The sequence below is a fragment of the Talpa europaea genome (genome assembly GCF_964194135.1).
Source record: "Talpa europaea genome assembly, chromosome: 16".
Classification (NCBI taxonomy): Eukaryota; Metazoa; Chordata; class Mammalia; order Eulipotyphla; family Talpidae; genus Talpa; species Talpa europaea.
Genome location: NC_140084.1, coordinates 42,448,530 through 42,476,257, shown reverse-complemented (window position 1 = coordinate 42,476,257; position 27,728 = coordinate 42,448,530). Strand labels below are relative to the sequence as shown.

General features: G+C 50.2%; 1 protein-coding gene across 2 annotated transcripts; it reads left to right on the top strand.

The window, feature by feature from the left end:
* Positions 1–8,737: 8,737 nt before the first annotated feature.
* Positions 8,738–14,225, top strand: LOC311186624 (cytochrome P450 2A13-like; the record flags this gene model as incomplete). 2 transcript variants are annotated; one of them, XM_084257735.1, is made up of 9 exons in its annotated part: positions 8,738–8,917; positions 9,158–9,320; positions 10,079–10,228; positions 10,399–10,559; positions 11,635–11,811; positions 12,145–12,286; positions 12,745–12,932; positions 13,387–13,528; positions 14,044–14,225. In XM_084257735.1, 9 exons carry the CDS (start codon positions 8,738–8,740, stop codon positions 14,223–14,225), a joined length of 1,485 nt encoding a protein of 494 aa, XP_084113861.1. The 2 variants fall into 2 exon arrangements, with proteins under 2 accessions (XP_084113861.1, XP_084113862.1); XM_084257736.1 differs by lacking the exon at positions 9,158–9,320 and having other exon boundaries at positions 10,069–10,228.
* Between the last annotated feature and the right edge of the window lie 13,503 nt (positions 14,226–27,728).

Here is a 27,728-nt window from a genome sequence, read left to right as displayed (position 1 = left end):
TCCGGTGCTGGGAGGGCTATGGTGGCCACACATGGAGAAATCCTGCACTGCCAAATATCAACTAGGATGTAAAAACTGGTACTTCATTAACAAAAAATAATCTTTTTAAAATACCTCAAGTGACATACCAAAAAAATTGAATTAAAATAAAAATACTGAAGCACTGGTACTAACCACCATCAACTATGCCGAGTGCCTCTTTTGTGTCCTTCTGAAGAGCAACACAGAGCAGCCTTTGAGGGAGTGGTTGTTGTTTGGCACAAAGGAATCGTGGACACCAGGGCTAACAAGAGGCAGGTTTAATGCACCGGAGCTGATCAGTGCATTCGTATCCCAAGTCTGTGCCCCGTCTGTATGAATTCAGAAGCTTACATACACTTTCAGTTTCCACAAGGTTCTGGGTAGGTTCGCACTGGCAGCTACACATGGTCAGATAGAACGAGGCTACATGCCAAGAGGTGAGTCAGAAAGTTGCTTACCAAGGGTGAGTAAGGGGTCAGTAATCATTGGACCCCCCAGGTCCATGCCGCCTCATGGCGGTATATGCTCTAAGATTCATGTCAGGGACTGAACTGCATACCAGGGACTGAGCTAAAGGTTGTTACTAAGCTCCCCAGGCTGCTTATACCAGGTCGCCAGGCTTCATGATAAGTAGCCCAAACCAGAAGGTAACATATCTGCCTGGTCAATATCAGCAGGGAGAACAAGCACAGATAAATCCAAGCATAATGTTAAAGGAAATAATATTTCTCTTAAGAACAAGCTTCAGCTATAAAGTATTACAACAATCCTCTTGGTTGAATGATTAAAGTTTTCTTCTTGAGAAACTGTTCTCTAATGTTGACATTTGAATGATGATAAGTATGAAATACCCCAGGGGCCTCCCTAGTGGCCTACGGGTTAAATATCAACACTATCACAGCAATGGTCTGGGTTGGATCCCTGGCCAGGGAGCTGACCCACATGGCGCAGCAGACCTCTCGTGTCTCGCCCTCTGCTCCCCTCAGCAGTGTATTTCAGTAGATCCGCCTATTCTGCTCCCTGCTCAGTCTTTGGTGAATCCTCTCACCCTCTGCACCTCTGGCCTCCACCCCAGCTCTTGTACGCATAAATAAATAAATCTTTAAATAAAAAAGATCTTAACAAAAACAAAAAAATAAATGTTTTAAGTCAGATAGTTGAGAAGGGGAGATGATGCCTCACTGAGAATGAAAGAACTAAAACTAAGAATCTGAACGGACCTCATAAAGAGAACACTGGGTGAAGAGAGACACAGAGAAGGCAGACAGTGATGCATTTATACCAAGCAGAAAAGCCTCAAGACTAACCTAGGCAGTGGGAAGCCGAGGTGATGCTTGTGTTGCAGCAGCAGTAATAGGCACAAGTAAAGCAGGTTTTGAGAACCTGCAGTATTTTCTTGACCTGGGTAGTAATTATGTGGATATATTTGGATTACCAAATTCCACCGAGCTGTACACTGTGACCCATGTAATTCTCCGTATTTATATCACTCTTCAATTAAAATTCAAATGCAAGGAATTCTTTTTGTTTTAATTCAACTATCACAGGTTTCCTGCAGTAAACCGATCACAGGTTTACGATTCAGCGGAATAAGCACACACCTCCTCATGTGGATGTCACCACAAGTAAGGGGGAGATTCCCCACCCACTTACACCCAGACCACTGGGCCCCCTCCTCTCTTTGTTCCTGCCCTACCCTACCCCTCGAGTAGCCTCAATTCTGCAGCTGTATTTCTAGCCGATATTTGCATTTAATTTTGTCAGTTCCTTTGTTCTGTTTCCCTATATTCCACATGAGTGAAATCATCCACTATTTGTCTCTGGCTTACTTCACTTAGCCCCATGCCTTCCAGTTCCTTCCACATTGTAACAAAAGGCAAGAGTGCACCATTTTTATTGGTAGCTGAGTAGTATTCTGTCAAGGAAATGTGCCACATCTTAATCCACTCACCTGTCATTGAGCACTTAGGTTGTTTCCATCACTTGGCAATCATAAATAGTGAAACAGTTCTTAAAGAAAATAAGTATCTTGTTTATAATTCCAAACCAATTGAGAAGAACATAGAGGAATAAAGAAAATGCCTTCAATACAATAGTAGACACCAAACTAAGGGTGACGACAAAAAAAGACGTCGGAAAGTAAAAGGATAAAAATAGGGCCTCCCCGGTGGCGCAGCGGTTGAGCGCTGGGTTGCGAAGCGGCGCGCGGCCTGATCCCCGGCTGCTCCCCGGCCACCAGAGGAGGGTCCCACATGGCGCGCAGACCTCTCCTGCCGCCCGCTGCTCCCCTCAGCAGTGTGCTTCGGTCCTTCTGCCTGCTCTGCTCCCCGCTCTGGCTCTGGTGAATTCTCTCACCCTCCCGCGCGTCTGACTGTACCCAGTGCATGTATAAACAAAACAAACAAACAAACCAGCAAATAAATAAAGCATGCCTTTATAAAAAAAAAAAAAGGATAAAAATATGATAGAAATAAATCCAATCACACCCGTTTCAAAATAAATGTAAGCAATGAAACTCACAGATTGAAATAAAAATAAACCTCATAGAAGAATCTTTGTATAAGAGATTTACCCAAAACATAAGCTACGGGAAAGCACAAGGCACAAGAACAGAAGAGATACACCAGCTAATGCTAACTAAGAGAAAGGTGCTGTGTCTCTTGTGTAAACCACACTACACTGGTCATCAAGTTTCAGTCGTTTGAACAGAATTTAAAAGAACTCTTTACCAGGTACCAGAGAACTGGGCATAGGGGCTGGGGGGATTGCTCTGGAAATGTAGGGGACAACTGGACACTAGAACCTACTAGTCGCTGCTCCCAGCTCCAGGACATGTTTTCAGCTGAAGCCTGGGCAATGCTGAAAGGAGCAAAAGTCAAGTACCTGAGCCTCTCAGTGGCACAAGGCATTAAGAACAGCACTGTGAAGCTACCCACAGCATGTGCAGCAGGAGTTCGATCCCCAGCTGGCCAGGAAGCTACCCACATGGAGCAGCAGACCTCTCCTGTCTCCCTGCTGCGCCCCTTGACAGTGTATTTCAGTAGATTCACCTGCTCCCCACTCTGTCTCTGATGAATCCTCCCACTGCCCAACCCCACACCTCTGGCCTACACCCCAGTTCTTGTATGCATAAATAAATGAAATAAGGGCCCTCTTCAGCGGCACAGGAGTTTTGAGCGTGCGCTGTGAAGCTGTCCACAGCCCTTTCAGCGCAGTTTGATACCTGGCCGGCCAGGGAGATTCCCACATGCCAAACAGGCCTCTCCTGCCGCCCGCTGCTCCCCTGAGCAGTGTACTTAGGTCCTTCTGCCTGCTCTGCTCCCCGCTCTGGCTCTGGTGAATCCTCTCACCCTCCCGCGCTTCTGACTGTACCCAGTACTTGTATAAATAAATAAATAAATCTTAAAAAATAAATAAATCTCAAAAAACAAAGGATAATTAACTTTAAAAAATAAACAAATAAATATTTTTTTTTTAAAAAGTAACCAAATGAGAATTAGAGCTGCATTTCATCTCTATCTCCAGCCCATGGTCCTCCCTGTCCTCTCTCACCAGGATGACGACAGAAGCCACATCTACCTCTCTTGACCTGTAGCTGCATCTCCAATAGACAGAAGAACATTTCTGAAACACAAATATGGTCACTTTGTTCCGCTGCTGAAAATTCTCTGTGCCTCTCCACTGCCTTGGCACAGATTCCAAGCTACCGGCTAGTCTCACCAAACTGGCTCCCCTGCTGGGCAGCTTCATCACTGACCTCTGTGCCCAGCACTCAGCAGCCCTCCCTGGCCTCAGACCTTTCTGTGTGATGATTCCTTTGCCTGGAGCTCGCCCTACCCAAAAATGCTCCCGTCCCCCACAAGACAAGGCTACTTAGTCCCCGAATGGCTTACCCTGCACCCACAAGCTTGCTTCAGGTGCCATCTCAGGGCTCCAATGCACATTTGTGTCGCTTTCCCGTCCCCATGCCAGCCATGAGGCCCCTGCCTGTGCCCCCCCCTCCTTCCATGACGATCTGCCTCTGCCCCATCCCAGTTCTGTGGCCCCTGCCTGCCCCCCACCCCCACCCCACATGGTCCACTCTGAGCTGTCACTGGCCCTTGACTGTTCCATCTCCTCCTCTGGGGTGAGAGCCCCTTGAGGCCAGGGCCCCGCTATCTCGCCTACTCTGCGTCTTCAGCACCCCAGCACGGGCTGGCAGGGAGGAGTGACTGTGAAATTTGCTGAATGGCTTAGGAGGCTGGGGTGACACCGTGGGAAAGAGAACTTTCTGAGAGGATATTTAAATAGCTTCAGTGGGAAGTGACCAACCTCAGAAAGCTCTTGGGCGCACCTGTCCTTCTGAGGCTTTTTCTATTTACCTGACCTTAAAAACTGAGGGAGGTAGATGCCCAGAAAAAGAAGGGAACTACTTGTTTTGAAAAAAAGAAATAGGCCAGGGTCAGGGCACGAGCAGATCTCAGACACTCACGTGCATCCATCACAGCCCAGGTGACTCCCTACACCCGAGAACGCACATGAGAACACCCCCAAGCTCAGATACAGCACCAGCCATACCTGCACATATGCAGTCACACATCAGGTGGGGCACAGACACACAGCTGGACATCCCTCAACAGGTGTACCCCAAAGCACGCCCTCCCATCACCCACACACAGACCAGCAATTGATTGGGGTGCACTGTGTGCAGGGTGCACACCAGGTGTGCACAAACAGTTGTGCATGCAAAGTCACGTGCAATGACGCACCAACACACGCTCCATGATGTGCTGAGTGAGTGCCCAACAGGTGGGTTCTTGTGTCCCAGCGGCTGCGGAATAATCTCCACACTTGGGGCTGAAGCTCAGCAAGCTCAGGTTCCTTGCAAGAGATTCCTGACAGCAGGAGGGGGTCCAAGGGAGGAGCCCAGGTTAGGAAGCTGGGTTTGCTTTTTATAGGGATTCTGGGAACTCTTCACCCATCTCAAAAGTTCCTGGAGGCTTTTTCCTTCTTTGGGGTACTTTTCCTCTGCCCCCTGCCCCTCCACTGCCCTGCTTTGTCTCCTCGCCACCTTCCTCATACCTAGAGGTGTGAGGTGACCACAAGCGCTGTTCTTTCTCTTCACCTCTCTTGTGGTTGCCAGCTCATGCCTTCCAACCCTCTGCCCAGACATGCCAAGGGCCAATCCCAGCACCTGCCTTGGCCCACAAAACCCCTTCCTTCAAAGACAGATGTCATGCACCAATCTCTGCATCACATGGACGTGCCGAAACATACATTACAGTCATATGCAGACACCCCAACATCCACCTAGCATGACTCACCTGTACAGATGTGGAAACAAGGAGAAACACAAAAAGACAGCCAGGCGAACCTACTGGACAAAATGACACAAATATCAAGAGGCCCAGCGTGGACAGGGGAAGCCGACTTGCAAGAAAGAGTAAGAAAAAGCAGCAGAAACTAGGGGAGGGAGAGAGCAGTGGGCAAAGTCCTGCGTAGGGCTGCATGCCCATCCAGAACAAGCCCAGGGGCAAAGCCTAACCTACCCTTCTGCAGACACTGCCTAATCCACCATCTTTCCAGGAGGGCATCTAGAAGATCAGCTTCCTGGTCACGGCCCAGGAGGTGACACTCAACCTTGCTGAGGAAGGAATGGGAGGGAGGTTCTTCCTCTCTTCCTCCTTTCTCCGAGGAAAAGCTTTCAGAACTTTAGACCAGAGAATGGAAAACCCAGAAGAGAGTATTTGAGAAAGCTTCTTGTCCAGCTCCCTCACGCCACAGATGAAGTAGCAGCATAGCTGACATGAAACACTCACCGCTTCACAGGCATCTAGTGGCTCCACAAAAAGAAACTAAGGTCATAAGGCCCCTTCAGGCTCAGAGAGGTGAATCCAAGGTCACACAACTCTGAGGGGGAAGGTCAGGACTCTGACACATGTCTTAATCTTGCTCCTAACTGGGACTGTTGTCCAGATGGGAAACTGAGGCCCAGGGAGAAGAAAGGATTTTCCTGCGCTCATCACTTACTGCAGAAGCTGCCCCAGGCCCCACAACCCGCACACATTCTGCCTTGGAAGGCAACACCAAGGTCAGAGGCTGACCTCAGTGCAAATCCTAGGGTCATCAACAAAGTTACATTCCACTTGGCCTCTGTCCCCAAGCACTTCTCCCAGGCTTGCCCCCTCGCCCGCTCCCTTGCCCCCCAAACAGCTCATAAACACTCCATGGCCTTCCTGGTGCCAACCTCCCTGAGAAACAAGCTCCCCCAAAGCATTAGCTCATTCTTTTTAACAGCTGAGGCATATTCCACCAAGGACAGACTCCACAATTTCTTAACCCAGTTGTCTGTCATTGGTCACTTAGAATGATTCGGGTCTTGGCTACTGTGAATAAAGCTAGGAACACGGGCATACACATGCTTTTCGAATTAGAGCCTACATGTTCTTTGGTAAATACCTTGTAGCGATGTTGCTGTATCACAGAATATTTCCTTTTTACTTTTTTTAAATGTCTTTCTCTACAGTGTTCTCCATAGAGGTAGCACCAAAACACAAAATACCTGCCTTTTGGAATGAACTGGATTGATCGTAGAGTAATGACAAGAGGTGAAATAAGGGGGCCTCCGTGGTGGCACAAGGTTAAAAACATAGCTATCAAGCTATTGGTAGCCAGTGCAGCTGGAGTTCAACCCCGGGCCAGGGAGCTACCCACATGGTGCAGCAGACCTCTCCTGTCTCGCCCACTACTCCCCTCAGCAGTGAATTTCAGTAGATCTGCCTGTTCTGCTCCCCTCTCTAACTCTGGTGAATCCGCTCTCTCACACACACACCCCTGTCCAGCATATCTGGCCTAAACCACAGTTCTTCTATGTAAAAATAAAAATTTTTAAAAGATTCATTCATTCATTCATTCATTCATTCACTAATACAAGCACTGGGTACAGTCAGAAGCACGGGAGGGTGAGAGAATTCACCAGAGCCAGAGAGGAGAAGAGAACAGGCAGACTGACAAAGTACTCTGTGAGGGGAGCAGTGGGTGGCAGGAGAGGTCTGCATGCCATGTGGGACCCTTGCCCAGTGGCCGGGGTTCGAACCGGTACTACAGAGGCTGTGGGCAGCTTCGCAACCCAGTGCTCAACCGCTACGCCATCGGGGAGGCCTTGTAAAATGAAATTTTTTTAAATCTTTACAAAAACAAAAAGTAGTGACATAAGTCGTTAAGTGAGTCCATTCATTTGTGGGATGTAAATCACCAAACCACACAAATTGGCAAACCCCAGTGAAAATAATTCTCAGACTCTGTGAAAAATACACTGGTTGCCAGAGGGGACAGGACCCGAGAGGAGGGGACAGGAAGGGACTAGGATCTGCCACAAGAGTTTGGTGGCAGGTGAGTGAAGCGTGTGCACGTATACAGAGGTGGGAAAGTGTATCCCAAAGTCACAGAGATGCAAACAACTAAAAAATTAATAAAACTTGAGCAAGAAGAAAATAAACGTCCCCAACTCTACCCCCTGCTTGACAAGGAGCAAGGGAGAAGAGAAGGGGACCCGGCTCGTGGGCTCCCCAGGTGCAGGCTGCTGAAGGGGAGTAAGGGGGTTGTTACAGTCATACCTGCCAGACCTGTGCTAATCCTCCTTTCCTCCTCCTCCCAGCCTAAAACCAACAAACAACTTGCCTCTCTCTACTCTGCCCTCTGCCCTCTGTTTCCCCCACTCCGGACTCCCAGCCTCGCCGCCTGATGCCAGTCCCAGAACACCACCCTCACGACCCTTGGCACTTGGCCAAGTTTAGAGGTGGCATGGGGCAGGGTGGTCCAGCGCTTAGAGCCTGCCCAGACCTGGCCAGGGCCAATCCCAGCGCCCACATGGGGTCCATGTCAGACCCTGCTGGGACCAACCTCAGAGGTTAATTATAACCCTTGAGCCAGTTGGCATATTTTTCAGTACCAGATTGGTGGTGTTTATATTTCCCAAGTGTTTCTCAGGCCTTCTGCCAACTGACACCACAAGTTCTCCTTTCCTGTTATGTGGAATGTTCCACTCAATGTTGCCCTGGATTCTGCTCCTTTCCCAACCAGGGATGGGTAGTTCTGGGTTGCCTCTGAAGGGCTTAAAGGACTCTGGCATCAAAAGGCGACAGGTATTGACTCAAAAGCAGATCAAATCCCAGCATCAGGCCTTCAGCGCTTGATCCCACACAAGGCTCCACGGACATTTCTCCTCCCAGGAACCAGACAGCCTACACACAGCAGGACATTCTCACTCCAAGGCCCTCAAAGTCATTCCCTGGAATCTCTCCTTCTAAGGCCTATAAGCCTACAGCCCTCCTCAGCCAAAGAGCCCCAAAACTGTAGCTCCCAAACCTATCTCGTTCCACTACCCTTAAATCCAGTTCTCTGAATCTTCTGAGACTCCAAATCAAAGGGCAGAGGTTCCTGTGTGCAAATAGTCCAAAATCTTCCCTTCTGCAATGTAACCACTGCCCCCGAGTCCACAGCCCCCAGTGGTCCTTCCTCAGGGTCACAAATTCGGTCTTCAGCCCACTCCTGATCAATCTGCCCTAGGGGCCCCTCTTCCTCCCTTGTTGGCTGTGTCCCAAAGTAGGCAGGGAGCCTGCTGTGCGTGTAGCTGGGAGGTGAAATGAGACAATTACATAATCAGGGCTGAAGTCCTCCCTTTCTCCCGGACAGGCGCCCCGGCCATCGCCACCTGACCATCTCACTCAGCGCCACCATGCTGGCCTCAGGGCTGCTGCTGGTGGCTTTGCTGGCCTGCCTGACCATAATGGTCGTGATGTCCGTCTGGAAGCAGAGGAAGCTCTCGGGGAAGCTGCCCCCGGGGCCCACCCCACTGCCCTTCATCGGGAACTACCTGCAGTTGAACACCGAGCAGATGTACAACTCTCTCATGAAGGTGTCATGAGGCGGGGAGATGGGGGGCTGGGAGGACTGTCAGGAAGCTGGGACTTTATGGCAGAGCTTTGGCAAGACCCAAACAGAGCCTCGGAAAGGGGAGTTTGGGGGGCTCAGGGTAGAGTCCTAGCTTGGAGAGACCAGCTTTTGGGATGTTCAATTCCTTGTCTGTCCAAAGGTAGGGGAGAGGGGTACAGAGGGGGATGCCTCACGGAAACCCCATGCCGTTCACCTCCCTCAGATCAGAGAGCGTTATGGCCCAGTGTTCACTGTGCACCTGGGAACCCGGAGGATCGTGGTGCTGTGCGGCCATGACGCCGTGAAGGAGGCCCTGGTGGACCAAGCTGAGGAATTCAGCGGACGGGGAGAGCAGGCCACCTTTGACTGGCTCTTCAAAGGCTATGGTGAGGGACCCGCGTGGGCGAGTGCGGTCAGACCCACTAACGGCCTCAGTTTCTCCAGTCCTCTTTGCACTCGCTCCTACTCAGGGCTGGCCCGGCCCTACTCTGGTCTCCTCTGTCCCCCTGCTCAGGGCCGCCTCGCCTGTGTCCTCCTACCTTGCCCAGGGTTTCTGCATACAGACTCTGGTCCCCCTGTGCCTCCAGGAGCTCACCAGCTTCTGCTTTGGAATCCTGATCCTCTATCTCTGTGTGACTTGGTAGCTTTTTCTCCTCCCCAGCTTCTGTGCTTCTCCATGTTTCTCCCTGCCTTGTCTTAGAAACAGGCATCATTTCTGCCTGGAAATCCCCAGAGCTCCACTCGCCACCTCTGATCTTTCCCTCTCTTCACACCTCTCTGTGTGCATCTGACCTGGCACTCCTGGGTCTGTTCTCCCAACTTCTCTCCCTCCCTAGCTCCCCTCTAGACACACCAAACTGCTCCTCCTCTCCCCTCCCTCCTTCCTGCTGGACTCATCTTTCTCTCCCCTCTCGCCTTCCCTACCTTTCTATCTCCTTCCCCCTAACTCTTCCAACCCCCTCATCTTCACCTCCTCTTCCCTCACCCTTCGTCCCCATGCATGAGCCTTTCTCTCAGAACCCCTCTGACCCACACCCTCCATCTCTGCTCACCTCCCTCCACATCCCTGAGCCGGCCTCCTGGGCGCCCTCTGCGGCCCACGCTGCCCTTCCTGCCCTCAATGCTGCTGCCCCGCTGCCCACAGGCGTGACACTCAGCAATGGCGAACGTGCCAAGCAGCTGAGGCGCTTCTCCATCGCCACACTGCGGGACTTTGGCCTGGGCAAGCGCGGCATCGAGGAACGCATCCAGGAGGAGGCTGGCTACCTCATCGAGGGTCTCCGGGACACAAAAGGTGAGCAGGGGGCCCAGGACTTGGAGGAGGAAAATGCCCTGAGCAAGCGTGCACTGGGGAGAGGGGGAGACACCCGGCGCTGGGGAAGCTGGTTGGTCCCTTGGGTGCTATCCTGCAGTTCCCCGACCCGCATCAGACCCACATCCCTGTCTCTCCCGGACCCACTGCAGGCGCCTTCATCGATCCCACCTTCTTCCTGAGCCGAAGTGTCTCCAATGTCATCAGCTCCATTGTCTTCGGGGACCGCTTCGACTATGAGGACAAAGAGTTCCTGTCATTGCTGCGTATGATATCGGGAAGCTTACAGTTCACAGCAACCTCCACCGGGCAGGTAACCCATGCCAGCCTGAGGCTCTACCATGCCCAGGCCACAACCTGCCAGCACTCCTGCAAGGGGAGCCAAGTGTCCCAGATCCCCACCCTGCTCCAGTCAAGGTTCCTATAAAGCAGCCCCCAGCACAGATGCCAATACCTGGTCTCCTAGGACACCTGGATGGCTCAACAGGTGCCTTCACTGCCTCCCCCACAAGCAAAATCAGAATCTGAAAGCACCGCCCCTGTCTACAAGTGACGCACAGTTCCTGTCCCACTCACCTTAATATCTAACAGGTGCTCTCTGTTACATTTCTCACCTGAATTCCTTAACATCTCAGCAGGTGACCACTTCCTGAATATGTGAACCCCTGGTGCTACAAAATCCATCCCACCAAAATTATTTAATAGCTACACAGAAACATCTCACACCAGTCCCTGGACTAACTGAACAAATGCCCCTCCCCGCCCCCTTAAATACCTGGACATCTGGACAGTACCCCAGCCAAGACCCCCAAGCACACACACACCTAGATAGATTGTTCTCCAAACACCCAAATAAGAGTCCCAAGCCCATTTAAACCCTACAGAGATGCCCTTAGGAACCCCATTTGTATATGACAGATTTCTCCCCCATTTGAACAAATGACCACCAGCTTCACTTTAATAAATGAAACACTTTACAGAGCCCCCAATCAAGACCCCCTGAATACTTAGACAGTTGTCTTTGGCTGAGCACCCCTGAATGCCTAAACCTAAGTAACCCCTCTCCAAACCAGGTCCACACAATATCTAGTGTCACCCTCCAACCTCCCCTGGCTATACAAACTCCTACCTGTGGGCTCCATTAAGCCTCACCTGACTATCTGGAACCTGTATGTATGTCCCAAACCATCCCACCTAACTTCCTGGACAGGGGCGCTCACACCTGACTTGGGAAAAATGAGATATCTATTCCCGACCGGGCTCACATAAACACTAAACACCGGGACACGTGCCTTCACAACAGCGCCTTCCTTGCCCAAGGGCAGGACCCACTCCCCACAGGTCCTGCCCAGTGACAGCACCCACCCCCTCCTCTCTCCCACCCCCAGCTCTATGAGATGTTCTCCTCCGTGATGAAGCACCTGCCAGGGCCCCAGCAACAGGCCTTTAAGGAGCTGCAGGGGCTGGAGGACTTCATAGCCAAGAAGGTGGAGCGCAACCTGCGCACGCTGGACCCCAACTCCCCCCGGGACTTCATCGACTCCTTCCTCATCCGCATGAAGGAGGTACACCCCAGGGCAAGAGCCTGCTGGGAGGGCCAAGCCAGGCAGGGGGCAGTCAGGCTGGAGGTGAGGACAGACAGATGCCCCAAGAGAGTCAGCCCCTATCACAAACAACGACATCAAAAAAGGAGAAACTGACAAGAAAGGGACAAATACTCAGCATTGCAAAGAGTGTGGGAAGAGCACTTTGGTCAGAGCCAGCAGCCTGGGCACTAGCCTGAGACTAGCAGAAATAAGGTCCCTCTCCCACCTGTGCCTGGATCAGGAGGGGGGTGCCCAAGAAAATTCCATGAGAGCATGGGGGTGGGTTCAGCCTGAAGCCATCTCTCCCTGCAGGAAGAGAAGAACCCCAACACCGAGTTCTTTATGAAGAACCTGGTGCTGACCACCCTGAACCTCTTCTTCGCGGGCACCGAGACTGTCAGCACCACCCTCCGCTACGGCTTCCTACTGCTCATGAAGCACCCAGATGTGGAGGGTAAGGCTGGGGGAGCAGGGAAGGAATTGGGGCCACAGACCCAAGTTTGCTGAGTCCACTGCAATGACCCCCCCTGCCTCTCTCATGACCTGGAGCCTCCCACCTGTCCTGCTAGCCAGAGATGGGTAAAGTCCAGCTGACTTTGTTGCCCGGGCAATAGCCCGGGCTCACTGGCTCTTCAATATTGACAGTATCTAAAGGGACTGACAAACAGCTCCTGTTCAGGGCCCACCCAGTGCACACTCGGCGCTCATGGAGACCGCCCCCCACCCCAGCACCTCCCAGATTCTGGCACGGCCAACCAAAAAGGAACCCGAGCACACCATGTACATGGCCAAACTTTGCTTTCCACATCACGTGCAGATCGTGCATGCCATGACCAGGGTGTACATATCTGGATTATCCTTTCTACCCTGAGGACTCCTAGTTACCTAAACACACTCTGTCCCCTCCCCCAGCCAAGATTCATGAGGAGATTGACAGGGTGATTGGCAAGAACCGTCAGCCCAAGTATGAGGACCGAGCCAAGATGCCCTTCACGGAGGCAGTGATCCATGAGATCCAAAGAGTCGCAGACATGATCCCCATGGGCCTGGCTCGCAGAGTCACCAAGGACACCAAGTTCCGGGACTTCATCCTCCCCAAGGTGCTGCCCCACCCAGCCCAGAGGGACCTCCCACCTGCCCCTGTGACCAGACCCCCTTCCCCTCAGAAATTTCCCAGGTCCTGTCCTACCCCTTCAAACTAAGACTTCCCCAACCACCATGTCCCTTCAGCCTTGCTGCTCACAGCCCCTTGAATATGTATCGCCCCAGTGCCCCCCAAACATCCTGTCTTGGGGAAATGAACCTTCATATACCCCCAGTGTCTCGGCTTCTGACACACCAACTACATATCCTGGGAGACACAGGACCCAAACTTCCCGTCTCAGGGACATGAATGTTATGGCCCTCAAAACTCCTCCCTCGCAGCCCCCCAACTCCCATGCCTCCCATTTCTCTTCATCATTCACATTCCCCACAGCCCTCCCGTGTTTTCAGCACACACATTCCCCACTCCACCTTATCAGAGCTCTTCCTCCTCCTTCCCCTCCCCACCAGGGCACAGAAGTGTTCCCTATGCTGGGTTCCGTGCTGAGAGACCCCAAGTTCTTCTGCAAACCCCGAGAGTTCTACCCCCAACACTTCCTGGATGAGCGGGGGCAGTTTAGGAAGAGTGATGCTTTCGTGCCCTTCTCCATCGGTAAGACCCCTCAGCAGCTGCCCTGGCTCCTCTCACCACAGGGCCTCCTCCTCCCGGACCCCTTCTCTGAGGGGTACCCTGCTATGTTCCTCCACCTATCTACCTTGAAGCCATCCTGCTGCAGCCCCTTAACCACCAAGTACTGAGCCACAGGAAAGGCGGGGGCAGTAGTACCCACTTCACAGATGGGACAATTAAGGCTCAGGGAGTCACAGATTTGTCCAAGGTCACTGAAAGTCTTCAGATCCTTAAGATGGAGAGGACAGCACAGCAGCCACATTTTAATGTGTGTTGAGGGGGAGGAGGAAATGCGGGATTTAAAGTTCCACTACTACATCCTCATGACTCACCCCCACCTCGTGTGCATGGGAACGGAGGCTCAGAACGCATTCTCTGAAAGCCTCTCAGCCGGATACTCCAGTCCCTCCTGCCTGAGAGGATGCAGCTAGATATGGGAGTGGGCCAGCTGCAGCGCCACAGGTCTCATCTCGGGCCCTCCTGCCTCTCCTCCTCAGGAAAGCGATACTGTTTCGGAGAAAGCCTGGCTAGAATGGAGCTCTTCCTCTACCTCACCACCATCTTGCAGAACTTCCGCTTCCAGTTCCCGCGGCCACCCCAGGACATCGACGTGTCCCCCCAACACGTGGGCTTTGCCACCATCCCAAGAACCTACACCATGAGCTTCCAGCCTCGCTAAAGGAGGGCTTTGCCCTGGCAGCACTGGTGGGAGGGGCCGCGGGTGGGCGGCATTTTGTGGGCGGGCCTGGGCGCGGCTAGTGGGAGGGCGGGGCTAAGTCAAGGTGGGCTGGGGGAGGAAGGGGCAGGTGCCTGGCAGGCCTAGGAGAAACAGCAGGCTCTGTCCGTTCACCTTGCTGGAAAGTCCTCTTCCCAGATGGGATGGGAGAAAGGGAAACTTTACAGTATACGGTGAAGAAGAAAATGAATAACGGACATTACTTATTGAACACATACTCTGTGTCAGCCCTACGCCAAAGCGTTACACTCACTCCATTAATGCTCACAGACCTAGGCAGCTGTGTTCATGCCACTTTGCGGGGACAAAGCTGAGGCTCTGGAAGTGCCCCCAGATCACAAATGACTGCTGAGGAAAGATGTGAACACAGATTAGCCTAAGGAGGTCTTACATAACAAATTCCTCACCATGATTGGGTAGGCTGAACCCATGCCCCCCTGGCACTGTCAAGACAATTCTGGCCGCTCTCAGCCCCCACATTGCTAATACAAATTTTGATGCTTGTGTGGTCACTGAGCCAACATAGTGCTCATTTACTAATTTTATGTACTCTCAGTAATGCCCTAGTCTCACCTTGAATGGCATCTTGTGCAAACAAAAGTCTCTAGAATCTGTTCTAATGGCCATATAGAAGGTACTCCATCAGTGCCCCTCCCCAACAGAGACTCTCATTACAGAGGATTTTGCACCCTCCTCCAAGGCCCCCTAGAGACTCTGGTCTACCAGGATGGCCAGAAATTGCCCTGGGTTCTGACTCAATCAACTGCCCTCTCAGCCCTACACTATACACCATTGAAGCACTGATAGCTGGCTCTTGTGGGTTCTGGACTTGTGACCCTTGTGGTCAAATGTCCATTATGCCTTGCATCACTGAAGTAATACCCAGCACGCTTAGCGTCGCCATGAGGCTTCCTGTAGCCAGGCAAACCTGGGCCTTTTGGTACAGTCTACCTGCTGGAAAAGGGAACGCCCTGCCTTCCGTCCCTCTGCCAGATGCTACGGTGCTGAAGGACGCACTCTCCTCCTGGACACCTCTTGTGCTACCTGTTGTGCCCTTTGGCATGCAAAACTATAAATCAAAGCCACACGTGTCTACATATACTGAAGTTGGAATGGAAGACCTCATCAGGGCACTCAAATCCACTTAAGAATTCCAGACATCACAGAGAAAGACCAGAGAACTCATTTCACTTCTCACGACATACAGGCCTGGTCTCTTGAAAAGGCCTTCAGTGCCATATTCACCTTCGGCTCTCAGTAAGAAAACCACCGTGGTTTCCTGCAATAGCTCAAATTCAATTAAATAAAAGGCAGCACATTTCAGTCATCAGTCAAACATCGGTGGTGAGATACAACAACAAATTTGACTCTATTTTTGTATGTTTGCTGATATGAAGTATCCCCTGTCCCTTCCCCCATGCCCCTTATCTGGGCAAGCTGACAAGAGAGCCCAGGTATTCTCTCCTCTAGTGTGGGGGTTGGTGGTGGGGGCAGATGCAAACCAAGCAACCCTCAGCCCCTACCACCATAAAAACCCAGACCAGTCTCCCTCCATGTTCTCGCAATCCACTTCACACATATTAATATCATCTGCTCTGCTCTCTCCAGAGCCCTCAACCATGTCAGTGATAAACCCTCGTAGTGTGTGAGATGTGTGTGTGCCTTCTTCCATGTTTAATTCTAACCAGAGTTTTGAATCCACCTGGTTCTGCAGGTGACCATAACATGATTGGTTGTCATTGACTTTCACTGACTTTCATTATGAATTTCATTGTCTCTATTTCTGTTTCATTCATTTTTACTCCAATTTTTATGATTACTTTACTCTAAATTGCTTTATCGTTTTCCTCTTCTTTTTCCATGTCTTAAGGCGTTAGGTCAAGCTATTGATTTGACATCTTTCTTTGTTATTAACAAAGACATTTATAAATCTCCCTCTTAGCTACAGGCATTGGCCAAAAGTTAGATTTTCCAGCTTCACTTCAGACTGACTACATCAGAATTCTGCAGAGGGACCCAGATCCACTTTTTTAATTAATTTTTTAACTGGGATCGAATTGGCATCCCATGACATCAGGTAACATCCAATCAGCTAACGGCCTTATATACAATGATTTGGCATTTGTGTAAATGGCAAAATCATCACCACTATTAGTCTAGTGAACACCCATCACCTTCATACAAAATAACTTAACTTCTGAATTACCAATTCTAGTTCTCTTCCTCTGCTCTTGGGGACTGCCACAGAATCAGAAAAGGCACAATTCTAGATTAGGAATAATGATCTTGTCCATAACCCAAGGGCAGCCCTAAGTGTGTTCCCTCAGGCCAGAGCCTTGGGGGCCCTGAAGGACCAGCAGGGAGGTGATGCGAGCTGAGGTCCTTTGTGGTGGACTTTGGGCTGGTTCTTAGGTCCCTTTGGCAGCAAGCTTGCAGCCAGAGGCTACAGTGTGGGGGCGTCTGTTTTCAAGATCCACAGATAAGCTCTTGTTTTTTCCATCCTGAGCTGACAGCTGACTCAGGCACAATGTTTAAGTTCACTGTGGGGGGAGTCATACAACCCCTTCACTGTGTCATCATTACCACAAAATCCCACTAGCATCAAATTTCACCTCTCCTAATGAGTCACACCTTGATATTTAGGGGAAAATATGTATGAACAGAATAAGAAGTTGAGGACTATAGACTTAAAAATTCTGTGTGTGTGTGTGTGTGTGTGTGAGAGAGAGAGAGAGAGAGAGAGAGTGTGTGTGTGTGTGTGTGTGTGTGTGTGTATAGAAGAACTGGGGTACAGGCCAGAGGTGGGGGTGGCAGGTGTGAGAGGATTCACCAGAGACAGAGAGGGGAGCAGAACAGGCAGATGGACTGAAACACACTGCTGTGGGGAGCACTGGGTGAGACAGAAGAGCTCTGCTGCACCATGTGGGTCAGCTACCTCGCCAGGGATCCAACTCAGGCTCTCTTGGTGGACCTTCATGGTGGTAGTCCTGAGGCTTAACCCTTAGGCCAGCAGGAAGACCTTCTAAGCTTAAAATCTTAAAATCATGGACATTTAGAATTTTGTGAGAAGAGATCCTTCTGCACTCACATTTAAGAACCACATTCCCCAGTGGGGACAAATTTCTAGCCCAAAAAAGATTGGCTATTTTTCTACCCATCAATCACAAGGAGGAATAGGGTAGACCCACTGTGGTCCCACCAATCCAAGAATATTTTTAATGATTTATTTTACTTATTTATGCATACAAGAGCTGGGGTATAGGACAGATATGTGGGGGAACAATAAAAGAATTTTTTAAGAAAGGGTCTGACATTAACTGAATGCCTAGTTTACGGGAGGAGAGAAGAGGGTACAGGAAGTGTGGGTGAATCATTACAATGCCAAAACTAACAGGGAAGGGGCTGGCACAAGGGGTTAAGCACAGACAGCACTGTGAAGCTGTCCGCAGCCTCTGAAGCAGGAGTTCCATCCCTGGCCAGCCAGAGAGCTACGTACATGGTGCAGCAGACCTCTCTTGTCTCGGCTGCTGCTCCCCACAGCACTGTATTTCAGTAGATCCGCCTGTTTTGCTCCCCGCTCTGTCTCTGGTGAATCCTCTCACTCCCTGCACCACTGGCCTGTACCCCAGTTCTTGAACGTATAAATACATAAATCTTGAAAAAAAAAAAAACTAACAGGAGGGCCTCCCTAGGTGGCGCAGTGGTTGAGCACTGGGCTGTGAAGGTGCCCTCAGCCTCTGCAGCGCCGTTTTGATCGCTGGCCACCTGCAAGGGTCCCACATGGCGCGCAGACCTCTCCTGCTCCACCTGCTGCTCCTCTCAGCAGTGTATTTCGTCAGTCTGCCTGTTGCGTTAACCACTCTAGCTCTGGTGAATTCTCTCACCTTCCCACGCTTCTGACTGTACTCAGTGCTTATATAAATAAATAAATAAAACTTAAAAAAAAAAAAAAAACTAACAGGAAATTGGACACACATCATCCCAGGTGCAAACACTACCTGCTCTGGCTCCCCAAATAACAAAATAATAAAAAACCAACAACAACCCTGCTGAGTGTCTCTGTTGCTGGGCTTGGGGTTCTAGTTCCATCTTTACCAAAACTGCTGGTATGATCTTAGGACCCTCTGGAAACAGTATTTCAACGACTTTGCTATCAACCAAAAATGGCAACAGGTCCTCCCTGGTGACATAAGAGGTTAATTCTCAGCACTCTGAAGCTTGGGCAGCCACTGCAGCAGGAGTTTGATACCCAGCCTGGGAGCTGACCCACATGGCACAGCAGACTTCCCTTTCTCGCCCGCTGCTCCTCTCTGCAGTGTATTTCAGTCCATCTGCCTGTTCTACTCCCCTCTCTATTTCTGGTGAATCCTCTCACCTTTCCCCCACACATCTGGTCTACATCCCAGCTCTTGTATGCATAAATAAATAAATCTTTTTTAAAAAGGGCATCAGATCACAATCTTGAAACTCTCAGTGGCTACAGGGAAAGTAATAACTAGTAGGCTTTGAGTGCCCCTATTTGCAAAGACTGTTCTGAGTGATTTACACCCTTCTATTTACTTAATTCTTTTTTTTTTTAAGATTTATTTATTTATTTATACAAGCACTGAGTACAGTCAGAAGTGCAGGAGGATGAGAGGATTCACCAGAGCCAGAGCGGGGAACAGAACAGTCAGACTGACGATGTACACTGCTGAGGGGAGCAGCTATACAAGCCACGTGGCACCCTCGCCGGCGGTAGGCAGTCAGGGATCGAACCGGCGCTGCAGAGGCTGCGGGCATCTTCGCAACCCAGCGCTCAACTGCTGCACTACTGGGGAGGTCCTCAATTTACTTAATTCTTATAAAAATATCAAGTATCAGGTACTTCCTTTACAGATGGCAATCTGGCTCCAAAACACATGCTCCTAATCACTTCAGGATGGAATCTGGCACAGGCAATTCTTTGATTCACAAGTCTCATTAATCCAGGCTCCTCTTGCAAGAACCTGTGACACGAGAAGACACACCTGTCCCGCCTTAAAAGCAGTGAACCAAAGGGTCAGACAAAGACAAGCTTCAAAAACCAACAGTAGAAAACTGCCCATAGACCTGAGGCATCCTAAAGTTGGAGCCGGGGGCAGTGGGGAGGGGGGGCGGGGGCCGTGGCGGGGCAGTGGAAGCAGAAGGACCAGAACAGAGCAGGGGAAACAACGGACTAGGGGGAGGACTGCGGATGCTCCGGTGCTGGGAGGGCTATGGTGGCCACACATGGAGAAATCCTGCACTGCCAAATATCAACTAGGATGTAAAAACTGGTACTTCATTAACAAAAAATAATCTTTTTAAAATACCTCAAGTGACATACCAAAAAAATTGAATTAAAATAAAAATACTGAAGCACTGGTACTAACCACCATCAACTATGCCGAGTGCCTCTTTTGTGTCCTTCTGAAGAGCAACACAGAGCAGCCTTTGAGGGAGTGGTTGTTGTTTGGCACAAAGGAATCGTGGACACCAGGGCTAACAAGAGGCAGGTTTAATGCACCGGAGCTGATCAGTGCATTCGTATCCCAAGTCTGTGCCCCGTCTGTATGAATTCAGAAGCTTACATACACTTTCAGTTTCCACAAGGTTCTGGGTAGGTTCGCACTGGCAGCTACACATGGTCAGATAGAACGAGGCTACATGCCAAGAGGTGAGTCAGAAAGTTGCTTACCAAGGGTGAGTAAGGGGTCAGTAATCATTGGACCCCCCAGGTCCATGCCGCCTCATGGCGGTATATGCTCTAAGATTCATGTCAGGGACTGAACTGCATACCAGGGACTGAGCTAAAGGTTGTTACTAACCTGCCCAGGCTGCTTATACCAGGTCGCCAGGCTTCATGATAAGTAGCCCAAACCAGAAGGTAACATATCTGCCTGGTCAATATCAGCAGGGAGAACAAGCACAGATAAATCCAAGCATAATGTTAAAGGAAATAATATTTCTCTTAAGAACAAGCTTCAGCTATAAAGTATTACAACAATCCTCTTGGTTGAATGATTAAAGTTTTCTTCTTGAGAAACTGTTCTCTAATGTTGACATTTGAATGATGATAAGTATGAAATACCCCAGGGGCCTCCCTAGTGGCCTACGGGTTAAATATCAACACTATCACAGCTATGGTCTGGGTTGGATCCCTGGCCAGGGAGCTGACCCACATGGCGCAGCAGACCTCTCGTGTCTCGCCCTCTGCTCCCCTCAGCAGTGTATTTCAGTAGATCCGCCTATTCTGCTCCCTGCTCAGTCTTTGGTGAATCCTCTCACCCTCTGCACCTCTGGCCTCCACCCCAGCTCTTGTACGCATAAATAAATAAATCTTTAAATAAAAAAGATCTTAACAAAAACAAAAAAATAAATGTTTTAAGTCAGATAGTTGAGAAGGGGAGATGATGCCTCACTGAGAATGAAAGAACTAAAACTAAGAATCTGAACGGACCTCATAAAGAGAACACTGGGTGAAGAGAGACACAGAGAAGGCAGACAGTGATGCATTTATACCAAGCAGAAAAGCCTCAAGACTAACCTAGGCAGTGGGAAGCCGAGGTGATGCTTGTGTTGCAGCAGCAGTAATAGGCAGAAGTAAAGCAGGTTTTGAGAACCTGCAGTATTTTCTTGACCTGGGTAGTAATTATGTGGATATATTTGGATTACCAAATTCCACCGAGCTGTACACTGTGACCCATGTAATTCTCCGTATTTATATCACTCTTCAATTAAAATTCAAATGCAAGGAATTCTTTTTGTTTTAATTGACCTATCACAGGTTTCCTGCAGTAAACCGATCACAGGTTTACGATTCAGCGGAATAAGCACACACCTCCTCATGTGGATGTCACCACAAGTAAGGGGGAGATTCCCCACCCACTTACACCCAGACCACTGGGCCCCCTCCTCTCTTTGTTCCTGCCCTACCCTACCCCTCGAGTAGCCTCAATTCTGCAGCTGTATTTCTAGCCGATATTTGCATTTAATTTTGTCAGTTCCTTTGTTCTGTTTCCCTATATTCCACATGAGTGAAATCATCCACTATTTGTCTCTGGCTTACTTCACTTAGCCCCATCCCTTCCAGTTCCTTCCACATTGTAACAAAAGGCAAGAGTGCACCATTTTTATTGGTAGCTGAGTAGTATTCTGTCAAGGAAATGTGCCACATCTTAATCCACTCACCTGTCATTGAGCACTTAGGTTGTTTCCATCACTTGGCAATCATAAATAGTGAAACAGTTCTTAAAGAAAATAAGTATCTTGTTTATAATTCCAAACCAATTGAGAAGAACATAGAGGAATAAAGAAAATGCCTTCAATACAATAGTAGACACCAAACTAAGGGTGACGACAAAAAAGGACGTCGGAAAGTAAAAGGATAAAAATATGATAGAAATAAATCCAATCACACCCGTTTCAAAATAAATGTAAGCAATGAAACTCACAGATTGAAATAAAAATAAACCTCATAGAAGAATCTTTGTATAAGAGATTTACCCAAAACATAAGCTACGGGAAAGCACAAGGCACAAGAACAGAAGAGATACACCAGCTAATGCTAACTAAGAGAAAGGTGCTGTGTCTCTTGTGTAAACCACACTACACTGGTCATCAAGTTTCAGTCGTTTGAACAGAATTTAAAAGAACTCTTTACCAGGTACCAGAGAACTGGGCATAGGGGCTAGAGGGGATTGCTCTGGAAATGTAGGGGACAATTGGACACTAGAACCTACTACTAGTCGCTGCTCCCAGCTCCAGGACATGTTTTCAGCTGAAGCCTGGGCAATGCTGAAAGGAGCAAAAGTCAAGTACCTGAGCCTCTCGGTGGCACAAGGCATTAAGAACAGCACTGTGAAGCTACCCACAGCATGTGCAGCAGGAGTTCGATCCCCAGCTGGCCAGTAAGCTACCCACATGGAGCAGCAGACCTCTCCTGTCTCCCTGCTGCGCCCCTTGACAGTGTATTTCAGTAGATTCACCTGCTCCCCACTCTGTCTCTGATGAATCCTCCCACTGCCCAACCCCACACCTTTGGCCTACACCCCAGTTCTCGTATGCATAAATAAATGAAATAAGGGCCCTCTTCAGCGGCACAGGAGTTTTGAGCGTGCGCTGTGAAGCTGTCCACAGCCCTTTCAGCGCAGTTTGATACCTGGCCGGCCAGGGAGATTCCCACATGCCAAACAGGCCTCTCCTGCCGCCCGCTGCTCCCCTGAGCAGTGTACTTAGGTCCTTCTGCCTGCTCTGCTCCCCGCTCTGGCTCTGGTGAATCCTCTCACCCTCCCGCGCTTCTGACTGTACCCAGTACTTGTATAAATAAATAAATAAATCTTAAAAAATAAATAAATCTCAAAAAACAAAGGATAATTAACTTTAAAAAATAAACAAATAAATATTTTTTTTTTAAAAAGTAACCAAATGAGAATTAGAGCTGCCTTTCATCTCTATCTCCAGCCCATGGTCCTCCCTGTCCTCTCTCACCAGGATGACGACAGAAGCCACTTCTACCTCTCTTGACCTGTAGCTGCATCTCCAATAGACAGAAGAACATTTCTGAAACACAAATATGGTCACTTTGTTCCGCTGCTGAAAATTCTCCGTGCCTCTCCACTGCCTTGGCACAGATTCCAAGCTACCGGCTAGTCTCACCAAACTGGCTCCCCTGCTGGGCAGCCTCATCACTGACCTCTGTGCCCAGCACTCAGCAGCCCTCCCTGGCCTCAGACCTTTCTGTGTGATGATTCCTTTGCCTGGAGCTTGCCCTACCCAAAAATGCTCCCAGTCCCTCACAAGACAAGGCTACTTAGTCCCCGAATGGCTTACCCTGCACCCACAAGCTTGCTTCAGGTGCCATCTCAGGGCTCCAATGCACATTTGTGTCGCTTTCCCGTCCCCATGCCAGCCATGAGGCCCCTGCCTGTGCCCCCCCTCCTTCCATGACGATCTGCCTCTGCCCCATCCCAGTTCTGTGGCCCCTGCCTGCCCCCCACCCCCACCCCACATGGTCCACTCTGAGCTGTCACTGGCCCTTGACTGTTCCATCTCCTCCTCTGGGGTGAGAGCCCCTTGAGGCCAGGGCCCCGCTATCTCGCCTACTCTGCGTCTTCAGCACCCCAGCACGGGCTGGCAGGGAGGAGTGACTGTGAAATTTGCTGAATGGCTTAGGAGGCTGGGGTGACACCGTGGGAAAGAGAACTTTCTGAGAGGATATTTAAATAGCTTCAGTGGGAAGTGACCAACCTCAGAAAGCTCTTGGGCGCACCTGTCCTTCTGAGGCTTTTTCTATTTACCTGACCTTAAAAACTGAGGGAGGTAGATGCCCAGAAAAAGAAGGGAACTACTTGTTTTGAAAAAAAGAAATAGGCCAGGGTCAGGGCACGAGCAGATCTCAGACACTCACGTGCATCCATCACAGCCCAGGTGACTCCCTACACCCGAGAACGCACATGAGAACACCCCCAAGCTCAGATACAGCTCCAGCCATACCTGCACATATGCAGTCACACATCAGGTGGGGCACAGACACACAGCTGGACATCCCTCAACAGGTGTACCCCAAAGCACGCCCTCCCATCACCCACACACAGACCAGCAATTGATTGGGGTGCACTGTGTGCAGGGTGCACACCAGGTGTGCACAAACAGTTGTGCATGCAAAGTCACGTGCAATGACGCACCAACACACGCTCCATGATGTGCCGAGTGAGTGCCCAACAGGTGGGTTCTTGTGTCCCAGCGGCTGCGGAATAATCTCCACACTTGGGGCTGAAGCTCAACAAGCTCAGGTTCCTTGCAAGAGATTCCTGACAGCAGGAGGGGGTCCAAGGGAGGAGCCCAGGTTAGGAAGCTGGGTTTGCTTTTTATAGGGATTCTGGGAACTCTTCACCCATCTCAAAAGTTCCTGGAGGCTTTTTCCTTCTTTGGGGTACTTTTCCTCTGCCCCCTGCCCCTCCACTGCCCTGCTTTGTCTCCTCGCCACCTTCCTCATACCTAGAGGTGTGAGGTGACCACAAGCGCTGTTCTTTCTCTTCACCTCTCTTGTGGTTGCCAGCTCATGCCTTCCAACCCTCTGCCCAGACATGCCAAGGGCCAATCCCAGCACCTGCCTTGGCCCACAAAACCCCTTCCTTCAAAGACAGATGTCATGCACCAATCTCTGCATCACATGGACATGCCGAAACATACATTACAGTCATACGCAGACACCCCAACATCCACCTAGCATGACTCACCTGTACAGATGTGGAAACAAGGAGAAACACAAAAAGACAGCCAGGCGAACCTACTGGACAAAATGACACAAATATCAAGAGGCCCAGCGTGGACAGGGGAAGCCGACTTGCAAGAAAGAGTAAGAAAAAGCAGCAGAAACTAGGGGAGGGAGAGAGCAGTGGGCAAAGTCCTGCGTAGGGCTGCATGCCCATCCAGAACAAGCCCAGGGGCAAAGCCTAACCTACCCTTCTGCAGACACTGCCTAATCCACCATCTTTCCAGGAGGGCATCTAGAAGATCAGCTTCCTGGTCCCGGCCCAGGAGGTGACACTCAACCTTGCTGAGGAAGGAATGGGAGGGAGGTTCTTCTCTCTCTTCCTCCTTTCTCCGAGGAAAAGCTTTCAGAACTTTAGACCAGAGAATGGAAAACCCAGAAGAGAGTATTTGAGAAAGCTTCTTGTCCAGCTCCCTCACGCCACAGATGAAGCAGCAGCATAGCTGACATGAAACACTCACCGCTTCACAGGCATCTAGTGGCTCCACAAAAAGAAACTAAGGTCATAAGGCCCCTTCAGGCTCAGAGAGGTGAATCCAAGGTCACACAACACCGAGGGGGAAGGTCAGGACTCTGACGCATGTCTTAATCTTGCTCCTAACTGGGACTGTTGTCCAGATGGGAAACTGAGGCCCAGGGAGAAGAAAGGATTTTCCTGCGCTCATCACTTACTGCAGAAGCTGCCCCAGGCCCCACAACCCGCACACATTCTGCCTTGGAAGGCAACACCAAGGTCAGAGGCTGACCTCAGTGCAAATCCTAGGGTCATCAACAAAGTTACATTCCACTTGGCCTCTGTCCCCAAGCACTTCTCCCAGGCTTGCCCCCTCGCCCGCTCCCTTGCCCCCCAAACAGCTCATAAACACTCCATGGCCTTCCTGGTGCCAACCTCCCTGAGAAACAAGCTCCCCCAAAGCATTAGCTCATTCTTTTGAACAGCTGAGGCATATTCCACCAAGGACAGACTCCACAATTTCTTAACCCAGTTGTCTGTCATTGGTCACTTAGAATGATTCGGGTCTTGGCTACTGTGAATAAAGCTAGGAACACGGGCATACACATGCTTTTCGAATTAGAGCCTACATGTTCTTTGGTAAATACCTTGTAGCGATGTTGCTGTATCACAGAATATTTCCTTTTTACTTTTTTTAAATGTCTTTCTCTATAGTGTTCTCCATAGAGGTAGCACCAAAACACAAAATACCTGCCTTTTGGAATGAACTGGATTGATCGTAGAGTAATGACAAGAGGTGAAATAAGGGGGCCTCCGTGGTGGCACAAGGTTAAAAACATAGCTATCAAGCTATTGGTAGCCAGTGCAGCTGGAGTTCAACCCCGGGCCAGGGAGCTACCCACATGGTGCAGCAGACCTCTCCTGTCTCGCCCACTACTCCCCTCAGCAGTGAATTTCAGTAGATCTGCCTGTTCTGCTCCCCTCTCTAACTCTGGTGAATCCGCTCTCTCACACACACACCCCTGCCCAGCATATCTGGCCTAAACCACAGTTCTTCTATGTAAAAATAAAAATTTTTAAAAGATTTATTCATTCATTCATTCATTCACTAATACAAGCACTGGGTACAGTCAGAAGCACGGGAGGGTGAGAGAATTCACCAGAGCCAGAGAGGAGAAGAGAACAGGCAGACTGACAAAGTACTCTGTGAGGGGAGCAGTGGGTGGCAGGAGAGGTCTGTGCGCCATGTGGGACCCTTGCCCAGTGGCCGGGGTTCGAACCGGTACTACAGAGGCTGTGGGCAGCTTCGCAACCCAGTGCTCAACCGCTACGCCATCGGGGAGACCTTGTAAAATGAAATTTTTTTAAATCTTTACAAAAACAAAAAGTAGTGACATAAGCCGTTAAGTGAGTCCATTCATTTGTGGGATGTAAATCACCAAACCACACAAATTGGCAAACCCCAGTGAAAATAATTCTCAGACTCTGTGAAAAATACACTGGTTGCCAGAGGGGACAGGACCCGAGAGGAGGGGACAGGAAGGGACTAGGACCTGCCACAAGAGTTTGGTGGCAGGTGAGTGAAGCGTGTGCACGTATACAGAGGTGGGAAAGTGTACCCCAAAGTCACAGAGATGCAAACAACTAAAAAATTAATAAAAATTGAGCAAGAAGAAAATAAACTTCCCCAACTCTACCCCCTGCTTGACAAGGAGCAAGGGAGAAGAGAAGGGGACCCGGCTCGTGGGCTCCCCAGGTGCAGGCTGCTGAAGGGGAGTAAGGGGGTTGTTACAGCCATACCTGCCAGACCTGTGCTAATCCTCCTTTCCTCCTCCTCCCAGCCTAAAACCAACAAACAACTTGCCTCTCTCTACTCTGCCCTCTGCCCTCTGTTTCCCCCACTCCGGACTCACAGCCTCGCCGCCTGATGCCAGTCCCAGAACACCACCCTCACGACCCTTGGCACTTGGCCAAGTTTAGAGGTGGCATGGGGCAGGGTGGTCCAGCGCTTAGAGCCTGCCCAGACCTGGCCAGGGCCAATCCCAGCGCCCACACGGGGTCCATGTCAGACCCTGCTGGGACCAACCTCAGAGGTTAATTATAACCCTTGAGCCAGTTGGCATATTTTTCAGTACCAGATTGGTGGTGTTTATATTTCCCAAGTGCTTCTCAGGCCTTCTGCCAACTGACACCACAAGTTCTCCTTTCCTGTTATGTGGAATGTTCCACTCAATGTTGCCCTGGATTCTGCTCCTTTCCCAACCAGGGATGGGTAGTTCTGGGTTGCCTCTGAAGGGCTGAAAGGACTCTGGCATCAAAAGGCGACAGGTATTGACTCAAAAGCAGATCAAATCCCAGCATCAGGCCTTCAGCGCTTGATCCCACACAGGGCTCCATGGACATTTCTCCTCCCAGGAACCAGACAGCCTACACACAGCAGGACATTCTCACTCCAAGGCCCTCAAAGTCATTCCCTGGAATCTCTCCTTCTAAGGCCTTTAAGCCTACAGCCCTCCCAGCGAAAGCTCCCAAACCTGTAGCTCTCCATCCTGTCTCATTCCACTACCCTTAAATCCACTCTCTGAAACCTCTAAGACTCCAAATCAAAGGTCAGAGGTTTCTGTGTGCAAATAGTTCAAAATCTTCCCTTCTGAAATGTAACCACTGCCCCCCGAGTCCATAGCCCCTGCTGGTCCTTCCTCAGGGTCACAAATTC